This window comes from Prunus avium, chromosome 6 (assembly GCF_965620075.1).
Source record: "Prunus avium chromosome 6, drPruAviu1.hap1.1, whole genome shotgun sequence".
NCBI classification, from domain to species: Eukaryota; Viridiplantae; Streptophyta; class Magnoliopsida; order Rosales; family Rosaceae; genus Prunus; species Prunus avium.
In genome coordinates, this window is record NC_142289.1 from 38,500,150 (window position 1) to 38,516,219 (window position 16,070).

Genomic DNA, 16,070 nt, shown 5'->3' on the forward strand with positions numbered 1-16,070 from the left:
GTCAGTTTCACCTACATCCACAGCTAGCGCGTGCAGAAAAAAATGAGGAATACTTGCACTGCTTCTTATCAGTCCCTAAAGGCCTCTTTCCATTTACTGCTCCAGAAAATAATACTCATTGTGAGCCGTCTTGATAATCTCGATGACCCAGAAGCTCCAGCTCCAGCTGCCCAACCACAACCATCTGCAACAACAACAGCGGCAGCAGCAGCTAGGAACTTGGATTGGGCAAAGATTGTTGTGGTGTATTGCTTGTCAACAGGAGTTGCCATGGCTCTCATACACACCCAAGTTCACCCCAGCAAGCGCCCTCTAAGCTTTTTCTTTCTCGGACTGGCAGTCCTACTCGCCTTTGCGTGCATCATGGTAAGCAAATTTGTTCAGCACTCCAAATGTCCAAGAATAACACTACATCTCTTCCATTTCTTTGGGGTCTTTTTCGCAGTCACCGCCTTCTTCATTTCCATTACAATCCCTTTTCCTCTCTGGTTTAAATGCACTGCATCTGTCATCTATGTGGCCTCAGGCCTTGTAGTCATATTTTGCAATTACTTCTATAATTAATATTATGTTGAGAGATTGAGAGAGAGAGAGAGTAGTAGCTTGATATATCTGCATTAAATTCCACAACGATATGTCTTCCTGTTCGTATGATTTCCTATTAATAAATATTATTTTGTATAATTTCTTGATTAATGTTTGTCATGCAACGAATTCCCCATCATACATAGTGTTAAAAGTGAATAAAAATGGGAAAATGGAAAACTCTGGATTAAAAATTTAGGACATGGGTGTCTAAAGTATATCCTTGAGTGCAAATATAATTTTGTATAGTTTTATCCCTTGTATTTTAGTCCTCTGCCGGCACACTAATGGTGGCAATCTATTTTAACCCAGTTGAAATTGTCAAAATATGACTTGCCCAAACCCAATGTTCCTCTCTCAGAAGGCAAAGAAATAGCCCAAGGTATGTGTCTCACCCAAAAAAAAAAAAAAAGCCCAGGTCCAATTCCTTTTAGAGGCTCTAAAATTCGTATAATAATTATTACAAAAATAGTTTCCTTTCGTAAAATAGCCCAAGCTAAAGTGATTTAGTTTCCTTTCGTAAAGTCCGAGGATCAATTGGTGGATATTTTGACAAATGCAATTTCCAGTAAAGCGTTCCACAATTCACTGTACCAGTTGGGCATTGGCGAAATATATGCACCAACGTGAGGGGGAGTGTTGGCGTGACTTGTGGACTATTGACTTACTTTCCTTACACACAAAGAATTCCTATTATAATTATAATTGATTTACTTTAATTTTTGATTTCCTACTGTAAATAGATTTAGGAATTTATTATTTACTTGCCCATTTAGGTTTCATTGTATTATAAATATGACATCCTACAAGGAGAATAATACACAGAAAATTCCCACAAACAAATATTATCATATTAGGTTTCATATTTTAGCATGTTCATCCTCCTGCAGCTCAAATGGAAATGCTGAAAAGTGTTTTTGTTTTTATTTTTATAAATATATTTATTTTGAGAGCAGATTAAACCAAAGGTTTCTCCTTCGAAATTTTTGAGAGAGGAAAGAGAATGGTTATTTCCAAGGCGTATTAATCATTGAGAGTATATTGATTTCTTTTTATATGCAATCTCAGCTATTAAAATTACTTTAATATAAAGGTTAAAAATATGTGTATAAATTTATGGTTTTTTGTGTGTTCACAGATCCTGACTTTATATATATATAACTAATTGGTAAAGAGTAATATATCTTTCTTTTGGGATCACTAAGCTTTTAGAGGTCTAATATATCTTTCTTTTGGGATCACTGAGCTTTTAGAGGTCTCCATGTATTTGGGATGCTCCCTTGCTGCTGTTAACTAATTAATTTTTAATGTTAGATTGTTGTTAGTTGGTGTTCGTGTTGGGCTTTATACTTGTGAGAATAGAGGGGTGGGGTTTCCTTTAAAAATAAAAATAAAAATTCAGAAGAATGGAAAACGTTGTTTGGACTATAATTCAGAACATCGGCGTCTAAAGAATATTCCCATGTTTGGCAAATGTACAATTCCCAATTAACTCATGGATATAAACTTTTCATATAGGGGAAATTTTATACCCTTGCTTCCAATATAGCTCGAACCTGGCATGACAAAGCTTGAAATTTTGTAAATGAGGGTAATAAAATACCTACTAAGATAGATTTTTGTCTAGTTGGTAACTAAGTAAATTCAATAAGTAAAAAATTATAAAGAAGAAAAAAAAAAGTTGGCCTTAAAAGAAAATCAAATAACATGCATGGGTTAGAAAACAAAAGGTAAGAAAAAGTAAGCAAGTAAGCAATACTTGCACTGCTTCGATCTTTTCCATTGACCTCTCAAGCTAGCTAGATCAAGGTCACCGTCGTCGGTTTCACCTACATACACAGCCAGCGTGAGCAGAAAAAAATGAGCAATACTTGCACTGCTTCTTCTTTTTATTATTATTATCAGTCCCTAAAGGCCTCCTTCCATTTACTGCTCCAGAAAATAATACTCATTGTGAGCTGTCTTGATGATCTCGATGACCCAGAAGCTCCAGCTCCAGCTGCCCAACCACAACCATCTGCAACAACAACGGCAGCAGCAGCTAGGAACTTGGATTGGGCAAAGATTGTTGTGGTGTATTGTTTGTCAACAGGAGTTACCATGGCTCTCATACGCACCCAAGTTCACCCTAGCAAGCTCCCTCTAAGCTTTTTCTTTCTCGGACTGGCAGTCCTACTCGCCTTTGCGTGCATCATGGTAAGCAAATTTGTTCAGCACTCCAAATGTCCAAGAAAAACACTTCATCTCTTCCATTTCTTTGGGGTCTTTTTCGGAGTCACCGCCTTCTTCATTTCCATTACAATCCCTTTTCCTCTCTGGTTTAAATGTACTGCATCTGTCATCTATGTGGCCACAGGCCTTGTAGTCATATTTTGCAATCACTTCTATAATTAATATTAATGTTGGGGTATATATAGCTAGCTAGCCAGCCAGCAAATAAAATAAAGGGGAGAGAGAGAGAGAGAGAGAAGAAGAGATATATTAGACTGCACCACTGCAACTTCAGTGCCTTGTATGTTTGTAAAAGTAGAGTAGCAGCTTGATATATCTGCATGAAATTCCACAACGATGTGTCTTCCTGTTTGTATGATTTCCTATTATTAAATATTATTTTGTATAATTTCTTGATTAATGTTTGTCATGCAACGAATTCCACATCATCCATAGTGTTAAAAGTGAATAACAATGGGAAAATGGAAAACTCTGGATAAAAAATTTAGGACATGGGTGTCTAAAGTATATCCTTGAGTGCAAATATAATTTCTTATAGTTTTATCCCTTGTGATTTTGGTCCTCTGCCGGCACACTATGGTTTGCAATCTATTTTAACCCCGTTGAAATTGTCAAAATATGACTTGCCCAAACCCAATGTTCCTTCAAAGAAAAAGCCCAAGGTCTGTGTCTCACCAAAAAAAAAAAAAAAAAACAGAAGCCCAGGTCCAATTCTTTTAAGAGGCTCTAAAATTCGTATATTAATTATTAAAAAAATAATTTGAGTGACACACATGGGATTGGAATATGCCTTATTTTCCGACGGAATGGATCAGAATTAGGGGAGTCCAATTTTAATATATAAAAAATTCGGAATTAAAATTTACTTCTTAAATTCCAGCAATATTGACAAAGTTTCAACAAAAAAGAAAAAAATATATTAAAATAATTTGACACGTGTAAAAACCACATTTATTGTAAGGAGGAGCATCTCCTCAATCTTAAGGATCCCAATTTTTCCCTTATTTTTGTCTTTTTTAGTTTTAAAAATATTATTTTATATTTATTTTAAAGAAATCTTTATTATTTTTAGATTATTATAAATAAACCCAATCCTAGACATGTATTTATAAAAAAACCCACACACTATTTAAACATATAAACACACCCAAAATCAACAATTGTATATTTTTTGGGTGTGTTTATAAATGGGTTTTGAGTGTGTGTAATGATGGGTTTTGGGTGTGTTTATAAAGTGTTTTAGGTGTTGGGTTTTTTTATAATTTCAGCCCCCATTTTGGGTGTTTTAGTGAAACTCCCTATTATTTTCACATCAGCATAAGTATGATTACCCTATTTGCCACATCACCGATTTAACAGAAAATCTAACAATGATTTTCCTTTAAAAATCAATGATGCTTTAAAATAAAAGAAAACAAGTACAATTTTTTGTTTAAATGACTTGTTGTTAAGTATTAATATACAAAGTCCGCGTGCATTGAAAGAGGTCCGGACAAATATCCAAAAGTTGAATTACTTTAGTCTTTCAGGTTAATAACTAGTAAATGAATTTCTATATAATAAAAAAAGAAAAGTAAATGGAAACAAACAGTTTATATTAATTAAAATATTTATACAGGTCAAGTTTGAAGATGACAGAAGTCAAGCCATATTATATATACCAAAACCCATTACCTACTAAAGTGTCAGCTTCACACCTTCACTAATAAATAAATCTCTTTTGTCGATTGAATAGATGATTTAACGTCGCTCCTAGTGTTAGCTTCACACCTTCACTGCCTTCCTCATGTTCATCACCTTCACTGCCTATTCCATCTATGTAGCTGCCCGCTTCCTCATAGCACTTCGTAATCTTCACGTCAATAAATATTATTTCTACTTTCTCGAATACTGGTGGGGCTATACATAGTGTAGGAACTTTATTAATTGAACAAATCTTCGTTTGCATAAGAAGTTATTCTTTCTTCCTACAAATTTCAGACTTATACATAGACCCAAAAATATTTCATAAATAAAACCAAATGTCAACCTTGATTAGCCAATAAAGGAGACAAATATTTTCCTATATAATATCAATCTTTTGTCGATATTGTAAAGAAGATTAACAACATCAATCTCAAACTACAGTGTATACTAAAGCTTGTGACGCAATGGCCACTTTTTACTAAAGCTTTTTATACCTTTAGGTGATTAGACATTAATTATTATGTTTTTTTTTTGTTTTGTGAAATCCTCAATGAATTTCCAAAACATAGTGTGTCTGTCATAGTAAATTACCAGGAAGTTCCTAATTCCTCTCGCATTCCCTCTTATATTTATATATATATACCTGCACTAACGGTTGTCTCAAAATCAACCTCAGTATCTCTCTCTATCCATCTCTTAGTGCGCTTAATAAAATGAAGCATGTTATTATTAATACTGTTTATGATCACTACTTAAAGCCTCTTCTCATTGCAATTACTACAAAGATCCTACAACTAGTCAAATTTCTTATAATTAGTCCGCTTGATCATGATCATTATGACCCTAATCTTGATGACCCCGAAGCCGCACTACAAGTAGCAGAAGCAGCAGCAGCAGCAGCAGCAGCAGCTTATTCTTATAGAGATAGGAGAAGGAACAACAAGAACAAGTTAGATTGGGCAAAGATAATTGTGGTGTTTTGCTTCACAGCTGCAATTGGACTTGCCCTTCTGCCCCTCCAACTTCACGACTCTCATGAGCTCCCTCTGAACTTCTACTTTCTTGGACTCACAGTCTTACTTGCCTTCACTTGTATCTTGGTCAGCAAATTTGTTCACTTCAACTACTGTCCTGCAGGCATATCAATCTCCTACCTCTTCCACAATTTTGGCCTCTTTTCTGGATTCACTGCCTTCCTCATATCCATCACCATCCCTTTTCCTCTCTGGTTCAAATGCACTGCCTATTCCATCTATGTAGCCGCCTGCTTCCTCATAATTCTTTGTAATCTTCACTTCAATAAATATTACAAACCTCGTAGTTTGAAGCACCCAAATCCGGAAAATTTTGAAAACAACGTTGTCGTCAATGATCTTGCAGTACTGGAATCATCGTGATCATCAAGCTAGGGACATTTTCCAAATATTAATAGTTCTAGTACTTCTGATGATCAAGAATGCATCAATACTCTGTAACTTTTAATTATTTACTAATTATTGTTTCTCGTTTAATTTTTGGATTTTTGCACTACCAGGCAGGGACAATTTCCTCTAGAACCTAGAGGCTTTAAGCTTTAGAGTTGGCCCAATAACCTTAGTAGGGCTTCCCAAGATGATATCAAGTGCAGCGGTAAGAGCACTTCTAGCGCGAGGCCCAGCCCTGGCAAAAGGCTGCCTAGGTCCAAGAAATGCAGCTCCAGCGGTTCGAAACATCCCAGGCAAGGCGTGGGCTCCACCAAGCCCTAACAGACCCGAATGCAATAAACTGTTGCCTGAGGGCTGTGACGTCAGTCACAAAAAACAAAAAAACCTGAAAAATTACCAAAAAATTCAGAATTTTTTTTGTACATACCTAGCAATTATTTTTATTATTAATCTCATACATATAAATAAAATTAATCCCATGTGAATAGTAATTGTCATTGAGTTGCCATGACAGTGGTTGGAAAAGCAACAAAAATATTGCTATAGCATATACTTTTCACGTGAATAATAATTGCCCTTGTCTCCCCTTGCTTTTTGCCATGATAAGTAGGTGGAAGTGTTCTAAGAGGGCTCCTTGCAAAGATGATAAATTTTTTAATTTATAAAAACAAGTTGTAGTTACATAATCAAATAATTATAAAATAACAACAGTTACAATTTTCTATTATATATTATTTGAACGATGAAAACAATAATGTTAAATGGAACACATAGGAAGAGCAAAGTCATGTAAGCCCATGATTGTTGGCTACAAGAATTCTATAGTGAAAGCCTTACATATGGCTTTTAGATGAGTTCCTATCTCTCAATCGTTGGATCAAATTAATCAGCCTGATCAAACGATTAATAGATATGACCTCACATAAGGGCCATAGATAACGCCCTCATTATAGAATGACTCTTGTGGGCTAAGGTGTGTTTGTGAGCTATGTGGGTTGAGGGTGAAGCCCAACCCAGCTGTTATGTGATGGAATACACCTTTAAATAGACCAATATGTACTCAAAAGTAGAGGTGTCAAACGGGCCGTGCTGGGCCGGCCCGTCCCATTTAAACTCGTGCTTTTAACATTTTTGTGCCGTGCCGGGCATGCCCATTTAATTTATCGGGCCGTGCCGTACCGGTCCATTTAATAAAATCATTGATCCCGGCCCGGCCCAAAGCCCATGTCCATATTTAAACGGGCCGGGCCGGGCTCGTGCCGTGCCATGCCCGTGCTCGTGCTTGTGCCATACTCGGGCCCAAGAACCAACCCATTTAATTTGAATTTTTTTCGCTTGATTTTTTTTTTTCCCACTAGATAATTCAAATTATAAACATTAAAAATATAATTAGAGGCAAGAAATTATAAACTATTTGAAAACATTAATCAATCAAACATCCAAACAATATGAAGGGCGGAGGGCAAAAAGTGTCCAACTCCACAAAGTTCACTTGAACTTTTCATCTTTAAACAACTTATTATTTTATATGTGAAGAAATGTTTTGCTTTGATTATAAGATAAGCGTATATGTCATATGTATTGATTAGATATCAAGTCCAATGTTGTTTAATTAATTTGTAGTTGATATGTTTAATTAACTAAGGACCCAAGTAATTTCCCTAAAATGAAAGACATCAAATATATGGTTATGATTTTTTTATTAAAAAAAACATATAAACAATGACATTAGATGTCAAATTATTGCATTTTGACTTTTTGAGAAGAAAAAAAATGCTAAATGGGCCGTGCTTGGGCTCGTGCCTGGGCTCGTGCCGTGCTTGAAGTGGGCTCGGGCCAAGCCCGGCCCATGTCGGGCTATGGCCCGGCCCGATCCATTGGACCTATTTTTTGATCCCGGCCCGGCCCAAGTTTTCGTGCCGTGCCGAGCACGGCCCATTAGTATTCGTGCTCGTGCCGTGCCGTGCCTCATTTAAACGGGCTGGGCTCGTGCCATGCTGGGCCGGCCCGTCCCGTTTGACACCTCTACTCAAAAGTGACTAGAATGTACCTGACATTATACGACGTCATCTTGAATGAGTATTCGGTATTGGAGAATATTTTTTACTTTTATTTTTACAGTTGGAGGAGAAATTAACTAAAGGAAAGTATGGAGAGTAAATTATCATTATCAATATAGATAAAGGGTTGAAAAATGTTAAACAACCCTACTTCAATTTATAATATGTAATTTATTTTTATACAAGCGATATTGAGGAAAATTGAACCAAAAACCTTCGGTGCAAAAGTAAATGCTCTTAAGCACTTGAGAAATAAAACTTTTGCACACCGTAGAGATTCAAGCCCCTTGCACACCGGGTACTTTTAAGTCACACACTTTTGTCACATATCCATTGTATATTCATGATGCTTTTAATTTATTTTTATCCACACACCTATAGATTCAATGAATCACAAATAAAAAAGAAAATGAAAAAGTTAAAATGAAACCCGAGACAGAGAGCCAAATCACTAAAAAGCCCCCCACGCAACCAAACACACCCAAAAGTCCCAACGTTCGGAACGTCACGTCAAAATTCAAATCCTCTTGACGAAAATTTCCGATTTCCCGCCCACGCCTCGCACTCCAAAATTTCCGCTTCAAAATTTCGCGGCCCACAATATAAATCCTAATCACTTACGCACTAAACAAACCCTATTGCCCTCTTTCTCTTTCCACCAAACTATTTATCTCCCTTCCATTTATATCTTCCTCGGCCATTCAATCTCCCTCTCCGCCGTACCCACAATGGCGGGCAAGCGCAAGAGCAAGTCTTCACCCTCTGAAGCTTCTCCATCCAATTCCGCTTCAGCCAATAAGCTGAAGCGTACTGAGGAGCCGATAGCTAAAGAAGAGGTCGCAGAGAGTATGGAAAAAACTGTTTCTTCGCCGAGGAAGCTCAAGGGTAAAGCGGCCGCCGTCAAAGATGGAGAGGAGCCTGAAGCCAAGTTTCTTGGCAAACCGGTGAAAGATACAGAGGCTAGAAAGAGGTGGCCAAAACGGTACCTGGGAAAGGTGAAAGATTTTCTTACTAGTTTTTGGATTCTTGAGAGGTTTTGTTATTTTTCTTGAAAATGACGAACATATTAGTTCAAATAATGTAAGTTTCTAGGAAACTGTGTTATAAGTCTTTGTAAGTTTAAACGTTAGTATAAATGTACTTAAATTGATTAGTAATTTTTGTTAAAACTTCAATAAGAACAATATATTTAGGCTTAGTTCAGTAAAGACAGACAATTTGTGGTAAGTGACTCGTGAGATGGTCGTAGTAAGAAATCGAATGCTCCAAGAAATGCCTTTTCTTAAACATTTCTGTACTCTAGAGCAACAATACGTTAGCTTGATACCTATTGTTTGCCCATTTTCTGAACCCTTAAGCTCTATTTAGATGAAAGGATTCCAAATCTATGGCTCCATTAGAGTTTTGTAGAAACAAAAGCTGTTACAATCATTAATAGGAAGATTACAGCTCCGAGACATTTTGAACAAATTCCCTGCATTTTTGGATTGAAGGTAGTCTGGATTGAAAAAATTAAAGGGGAAGGTTTAGGAGAGAGATCAAAGGTGTTTTCTTTATTTGCATTTTTGGGACTTATATTGAATTTTAATGTCTCACAACCCTAATTGGTATGTGTTCTTTTTTTACCACTGGGCCGAACCGATTATTGCCGAAAAGCTCGAACAGTGGGTTTTATATTTTTAATTAAGTGTTTGGCTGTCAGAAAATCACTTTTAGCTCTATTTGGAGCTTGGGAGTGCTTCTAGTTGCAGATGCATGAATCATTGGGATTACTAATTTAATTTATTTTCGTTTTTAACATAAGTGTGATGAACAAAATTGTTATTGGACACTTTTTAGGTTATGGGGTACTCAATAAGTGCTTCAATGTGAATATGTATGATGCACTTTTGATAGAGTTTGGTAAATCAGAATACCTTATAGGTGTTACCAAAGTATTATTAGGCCTGCTGGAGCTGACCTAGCCAAGTCCTAAAGTCACTTTTGCACCCCCCACGCCACTTGGGCTAATCCCAAGGGCTTTTGGATTTTATGCTGTTATTTACTTTTAACAGTGTTCTTGGTATTGTTGTAGAAGAAGCAGGTATCTGGGCCAAATAACTCAAACCAGTAAGTTTTTTTATTCTATTTCAAGTTTGTGTCTTTTTGTACATCATTATTTTCTTCATTTTTCTCAAAGATATTTATTTTCTTCAGTTTTTTAAAAGCCCCTTGTCGGTATTTCATTGCTACCGATATGCTTTTCATTTTGTATCTTTGGTATTTCATATTTTGATATATTTGAAACAGAGATGAAGATGAAATTCAGGCTCGTGGCCATTACATAAAGGCAGAGGTTGATGGACGGAACATATTTGATCTGTATGATGATGCTCATGTACAAGTGAGTTTGCATCATTATAATTATTATTAATATTTTCTTATATTTTCATTTGTATGAAATATTGCTGCCACTGTTTTTCATTAATAATATGGACATTCACTTTGTGAAAAGTAAGATCATATAGTTAGTTCTACTCCATATTGTTGATTGTATAATCAAAGTAACAATTAGTTATCCATTTGGTTATTGTCATGACTGTTTTATGTTTATCGGAAACATCATGTTTGGGTACTCGTTTGAAAACAATAAGATGACTGATGACAAAGGCTCAGATTTGGTTCTTTTTGTGCACTGGTGTACTTGAACTTTTTTTTGGGGTGCTTGCCTGTGTTTTCACTTAAGAAGCTCAAAGTTTTTGTCAGGATGCCATTTGTTTGATGGGTGCGATTATTGCATGGCTAGGTAGCAATACCAACCTTTTACAAATTAATTCCAACAGTGCAAATGATATGTGTGTGTGTGTGTGTGAGAGATAAGATTCAAATGCACTATAATTGAAATTGACAAATTGTTGAAATTGGGCCTTAAATGCTTATGTATACTTGCCTATTCATGAATTGACGATTTTTTGTATTCATTTTTATGTTTAGGCAGGGGATGGAAACGAACCCTATGTTTGTAAGATCGTGGAAATGTTTGAGGCGATTGATGGGACATTATATTTTACTGCACAATGGTACTATAGATCACCAGACACGGTAAGATATTCCAAAAGAAACCTCTTCATGATTCTCTTTTCAAATACTTCGAGTTTTTTATTTCTTTATGTTGAACAATAAGAAGCTATTTATTGTGTGCTAAATTATAACATTAATTTTTCTTTTTGGGCTTTCTTGTAGGTCATAAAAGAGTGTGCTACAATTGATAGGAGGCGTGTATTTTTATCAGAGATTCAAGATGTCAACCCTCTCGATTGTCTTGTTGAAAAACTTAATATTTTTAGATTGTCTTTAAATGTATGGTTTAAGTTTCCACAATCATCCATTTTTTGTTGTTATTCATATTAGCCCAATAAGAATTAATCACTCTTTATTTTCCCAGGTTGATCAGGATGAAAAGAGTAAATTAATTTCGACATGCAAGTACTTTTGTGACACAACATATTTGTTGCCTTATTCAACTTTCATGAACTTGCCAGAAGGTTATCATTCTCCTTTTGTTTGATGTCAATGAATTGGTTTCTACTTCATTTGCAAGGCACATCTGTGTTCACATATTATTTTCTGTTAAAATTTCAGAAAATATACAGACGGGAAGTGATGATTCAACAATTTCTAGTGAGGCTGATGTGGACCGAGCTTGTGAGGTTAACTCCGAAGGTGCTGATGTGGACAAAGCTTGTCAGGATAATTCCAAAGTTGCACAACTCTGCCCTGTTAGAGAGTGTGGCAAACCAGAAGTCACATTGCTTGACCTATATTCTGGTTGTGGAGCAATGTCAACTGGGTTGTGCCTTGGTGCACAATTGTCTAATGTAAATCTGGTTACAGTAAGTCCAATTTCCTTGATTAATGTCTTGTAAAATTTTCAACATTAGTTCACCAATAATCATGGAGAACCGATAGCTGAATATAACTCAACTTGTTAGATGCTGTATATAATGAAGTCCGCATACATGTGAGGGGATGAGGTTGACAAAGTTTAAGTTGCAAAATATTAATTCCATCCATCCATTTATAATTTCTCGTTAATATCTTTAATTTCTTGTTTAAATATTCTAGAGATGGGCTGTTGATGTAAATGAGTATGCTTGCCAAAGTCTCAAGCTTAACCACCCAGAGACAGAGGTATGTGTTTGTAGCTTACTTTTTCCCTCCTTTGATGTGGTGCTTTGCATGCTTAACTTGTCTAATTCACATACCATAACAGGTTAGAAATGAATCCGCCGAAGATTTTCTCTCATTGCTGAAGGAGTGGAGAAAACTTTGCTTTTATTTTAACTTGGTTGAGACCAAGGACTCAGAGAATGATCAGTTTGACTTTTTTGAAACGGAAGATGAAGAGGAGGAAGAAGAAGATGGTGATAGTGGAAATGATGAGAATGATAGTGATGATCCTGAATTTGAAGTTGATTACATACTAGAAGTATGTTATGGTGACCCCAACAAGATAAACAAGAGAGGATTGTACTTTAAGGTATGGAAATAATTTGTAGTCTTATGTTATTTTATTTTTAGCCATATCAGCAGTTGTTTATAAATGAGTGAAGCTTTTCAGTTATGGTTTAATCCTCAAGTTCATAGTCTATGCTTGGCCTTTCTCTCTCTCTCTCTCTCTCTCTCTCTCTCTCTCTCTCTCTCTCTCTCTCTCTCTCTCTCTCTCTCTCTCTCTATCATAACGTTGACACTCAAATGGCATGGGTTTCATTGTATGATATGGAAAATGGAAAGATAATCTAAAAGTACTAGCTGTTCACTGATAAAAAAGATGCTCGAAAATTTCCATAAGAAGTATGTTAGAAAGTCTTCATTAATGGATATATCTTAATTGGGAATACAAAACTGTGTTTCATAAGTTGCTACTGTGTGTACCCTTTAACAATGCAATCTCTGCTCCCATGTGCCTTTCAGATTTATCAGAAAATTGCAGATAACCAAGCAATTAGTTTTTGACTAGATTTTATTATTTGCTTTCTGATGTATTACACAGATCCGTTGGAAGGGGTATGGGGATGATGAAGACACCTGGGAGCCAATTGATGGACTGGGGTATGCAACTATCTTTTATTATGCTTGTAGTATTAATATCTGCCACCTGTTTGTGAGCATGTATGTGATACCTTCTGGCATGTTTAGTTGTGTCCTAAAGCATTGCAATGCATATCTTTCTGTCAAGCAGGCATTGTAGGAAGGCTATAGGAGACTTTGTTTCTCAACGTTATGCATCAAAAGCATTTCCTTTACCGGTAAGTTTTTAATTTTCCCCTCTAACCTTAAATTTAGAATTTGCAGAATTTAAATATAAATTATTGTCATTGACGCTTCATTTAATATTGTTCTGCGCATTCTTTATGTAGGGTGATGTTGATGTGGTGTGTGGAGGGCCCCCTTGCCAAGGAATTAGTGGTTTCAACAGATTTAGGAACACACAACAGCCGTTAGAAGATGAGAAAAATAAACAATTGATTGTTTTCATGGATTTCGTACAGTACCTTAACCCAAAATTCGTTTTGATGGAAAATGTGGTTGATATTGTAAAATTTTCTGAGGGACTCCTTGGACGTTATGCCTTGGGACGTCTTGTTGGTATGAACTATCAAGCTAGGATGGGAATGATGGCAGCAGGTGCATATGGGCTTCCCCAGTTTCGTATGCGTATGTTTATGTGGGGGGCCCGTCCTACTGAGGTATATTAGTTGAAGTATTAACTTTTACTAATACTGTGCTGGTTTTATCTCATGGCCTAATGAATTGCTTGATTTTTGCAGAGGTTGCCACAGTACCCACTTCCTACACATGATGTTGTTGTAAGGGGTGTTATTCCCACGCAATTTGAGGTATGATAAATGCTTAAGTTCTATGTTGTTTATGGTCGTTTTTTATTAAACAATGTGTAATAAATGCAGGGGAACACTGTTGCTTATGATGAAGGTGGCCCGGTTCAATTAGAAAGAAAGCTTTTGTTGGAGGATGCAATATCTGACCTTCCTGCTGTAAAGTCTTCTAATTATTACTGTTGGGTGTGGTTTTCTTTTTCTTCTACCTTTCTCCATGTATTTTTATCTACCTCGTTTGTATGTAGGTTGAGAATAGTGAAAACCGGGATGAGATGCCATATGCAGGGCCTCCCCAGACAGAGTTTCAGAGGTTTATCAGACTAAGCAAAGAATGTAAGATGCTGCATTGGTTTTGAACTTTTGATCTATCATTGATTTGAAACACACTTGTTGAGTTCAACTTCATGTAGCTACTTCCCTTTTGTTTTCTTGCTTTGGTCGCATGATGTGTAGCTTATTGGAGTTATGACAATATGGACCTCTGTGTTTTGTTTCCCTTCAACGAGTAATTTGATACTTCGCTGGGTTTGCTGGCCTGTTTGAATGATGGGGGACACTTTGATATTGTAACAATGTGAAAATGGAATGAGCTAATTGCTGTTGTCTGATTCTATTGTTACTTTGATATTGAGAAATACAGAAACTGAACTCAGCCGATTACGTCTGCGTGATTATATACTGTACATAGAAGTTAATTAAATCAGGAAAATAAACAACTCAATATGTCTCATTCAGTTAAATATAAGCCTTGCATGTTTCAGCCATTGCTAAAATGGTTAATGGTCACACATATGCTTGTAATGATGTAGCAGTAGATTCTTAAAAATATATTTGGTAAGAGTTATGTGTTTGTTGAGAAAACTATAATTTCTGTTTGATTGTTGCTCTTGATACAGATTTGCTGGGGTCTTCAAAGGATGAATCATTACACAAGATGCTTTACGATCACCGCCCCCTAGAGTTGAATGCAGATGATTATGCACGTGTTTGTGAAATCCCGAAGAGAAAGGTTCCTTTCTTTATAATTTAATGCATGTATTCCTTTGTCATTGATAGAATCCTGCAATCTTGATTTCAGCTTATAAGTTTAATATTTTATGAACTAGGGTGCAAACTTCAGAGATCTACCCGGTGTTCGTGTGCGCGTCGATAACAAGGTTGAGTGGGATCCTGATGTAGAAAGAGTGTATTTGAAGTCCGGGAAACCTTTGGTAAAAACACATCTTTTTCTGCTGGTTGTTTTGTTTTCCTGCAACTTTACTATGTGAATCTCATGACATTGTAATGATAGGTCCCTGATTACGCTATGAGTTTTGTGAAGGGGTCTTCATCAAAGTAAGTTTTAGTGCCCTTTTTTTCGGGTTTGGGTTGCATGGTTCAATCACTCAACATAAATTTTGAAATCCACTATTGTAACTGTCAAATTATGCAGACCTTTTGCCCGTTTATGGTGGGATGAAACCGTACCAACAGTTGTTACTAGAGCTGAGCCCCATAACCAGGTATATGCATACTTACACACAATAAGATAAATGTTTTCAGACAAAAATCAGAAAAGACAATGAGTTAAAACCCATTTTCCTTTACTTCTTTACAGGCAATTCTGCATCCTGTTCAAGATAGGGTATTGTCAATTCGTGAAAATGCTAGACTTCAGGGTTTCCCAGATTACTACAAACTTTGTGGCCCTGTCAAGGAGAGGTACCCGATGTTTTTATACTTCTGTTCTGTCATCTCTTGTTATATCAAAATCTACAGGTGGTTTTATGTCTTCATGGTTGCATCGTTTCAGATACATTCAAGTTGGAAATGCCGTTGCTGTTCCGGTTGCACGTGCATTGGGCTATGCGCTAGGTCTTGCTTTGAAAGGTTCTGCTGGTGTTGACCCCGTGTTCCCATTGCCGGAAAAATTCCCCAATATTCAGTGCCAGATTCATTCTGCATCATCTGAAGATGATGCTTGATTATTGTTGTAATAACTCGATTTGTTAAAGATTTGATGAGGGTGGATTATTATTTGTTCCATAATGGGGAACATTATCATGTTAAATGAATTTCAAGTGTTCATCATTATTATGCTAAAAAAAATTGTAATAGTACCCAAAGCATATATTGATTGTGCACCGTTATAATGAAACTCAAGCTCAATGCATCAATTCCTCTGGTTTTCCTTTTGGTTGCCGTTTGTTAATTCATCAATTTTC

The 16,070-nt window shown here is 36.3% G+C and overlaps 1 protein-coding gene across 2 annotated transcripts; it reads left to right on the forward strand.

Moving 5' to 3' along the window:
- The first annotated feature begins 8,609 nt into the window (after positions 1-8,609).
- CMT3 (chromomethylase 3) lies at positions 8,610-16,040 on the forward strand. 2 transcript variants are annotated; one of them, XM_021965731.2, is made up of 21 exons: positions 8,610-8,982; positions 10,062-10,096; positions 10,277-10,370; positions 10,961-11,068; positions 11,210-11,326; positions 11,412-11,511; positions 11,609-11,859; positions 12,092-12,157; positions 12,240-12,506; positions 13,020-13,078; positions 13,209-13,275; positions 13,387-13,716; positions 13,798-13,866; positions 13,936-14,022; positions 14,112-14,199; positions 14,763-14,875; positions 14,973-15,077; positions 15,158-15,201; positions 15,299-15,368; positions 15,464-15,567; positions 15,659-16,040. In XM_021965731.2, exons 1-21 carry the CDS (start codon positions 8,716-8,718, stop codon positions 15,828-15,830), a joined length of 2,613 nt encoding a protein of 870 aa, XP_021821423.1. In that variant the 5' UTR covers positions 8,610-8,715; the 3' UTR covers positions 15,831-16,040. The 2 variants fall into 2 exon arrangements, with proteins under 2 accessions (XP_021821423.1, XP_021821424.1); XM_021965732.2 differs by having other exon boundaries at positions 10,071-10,096.
- Positions 16,041-16,070: the final 30 nt, after the last annotated feature.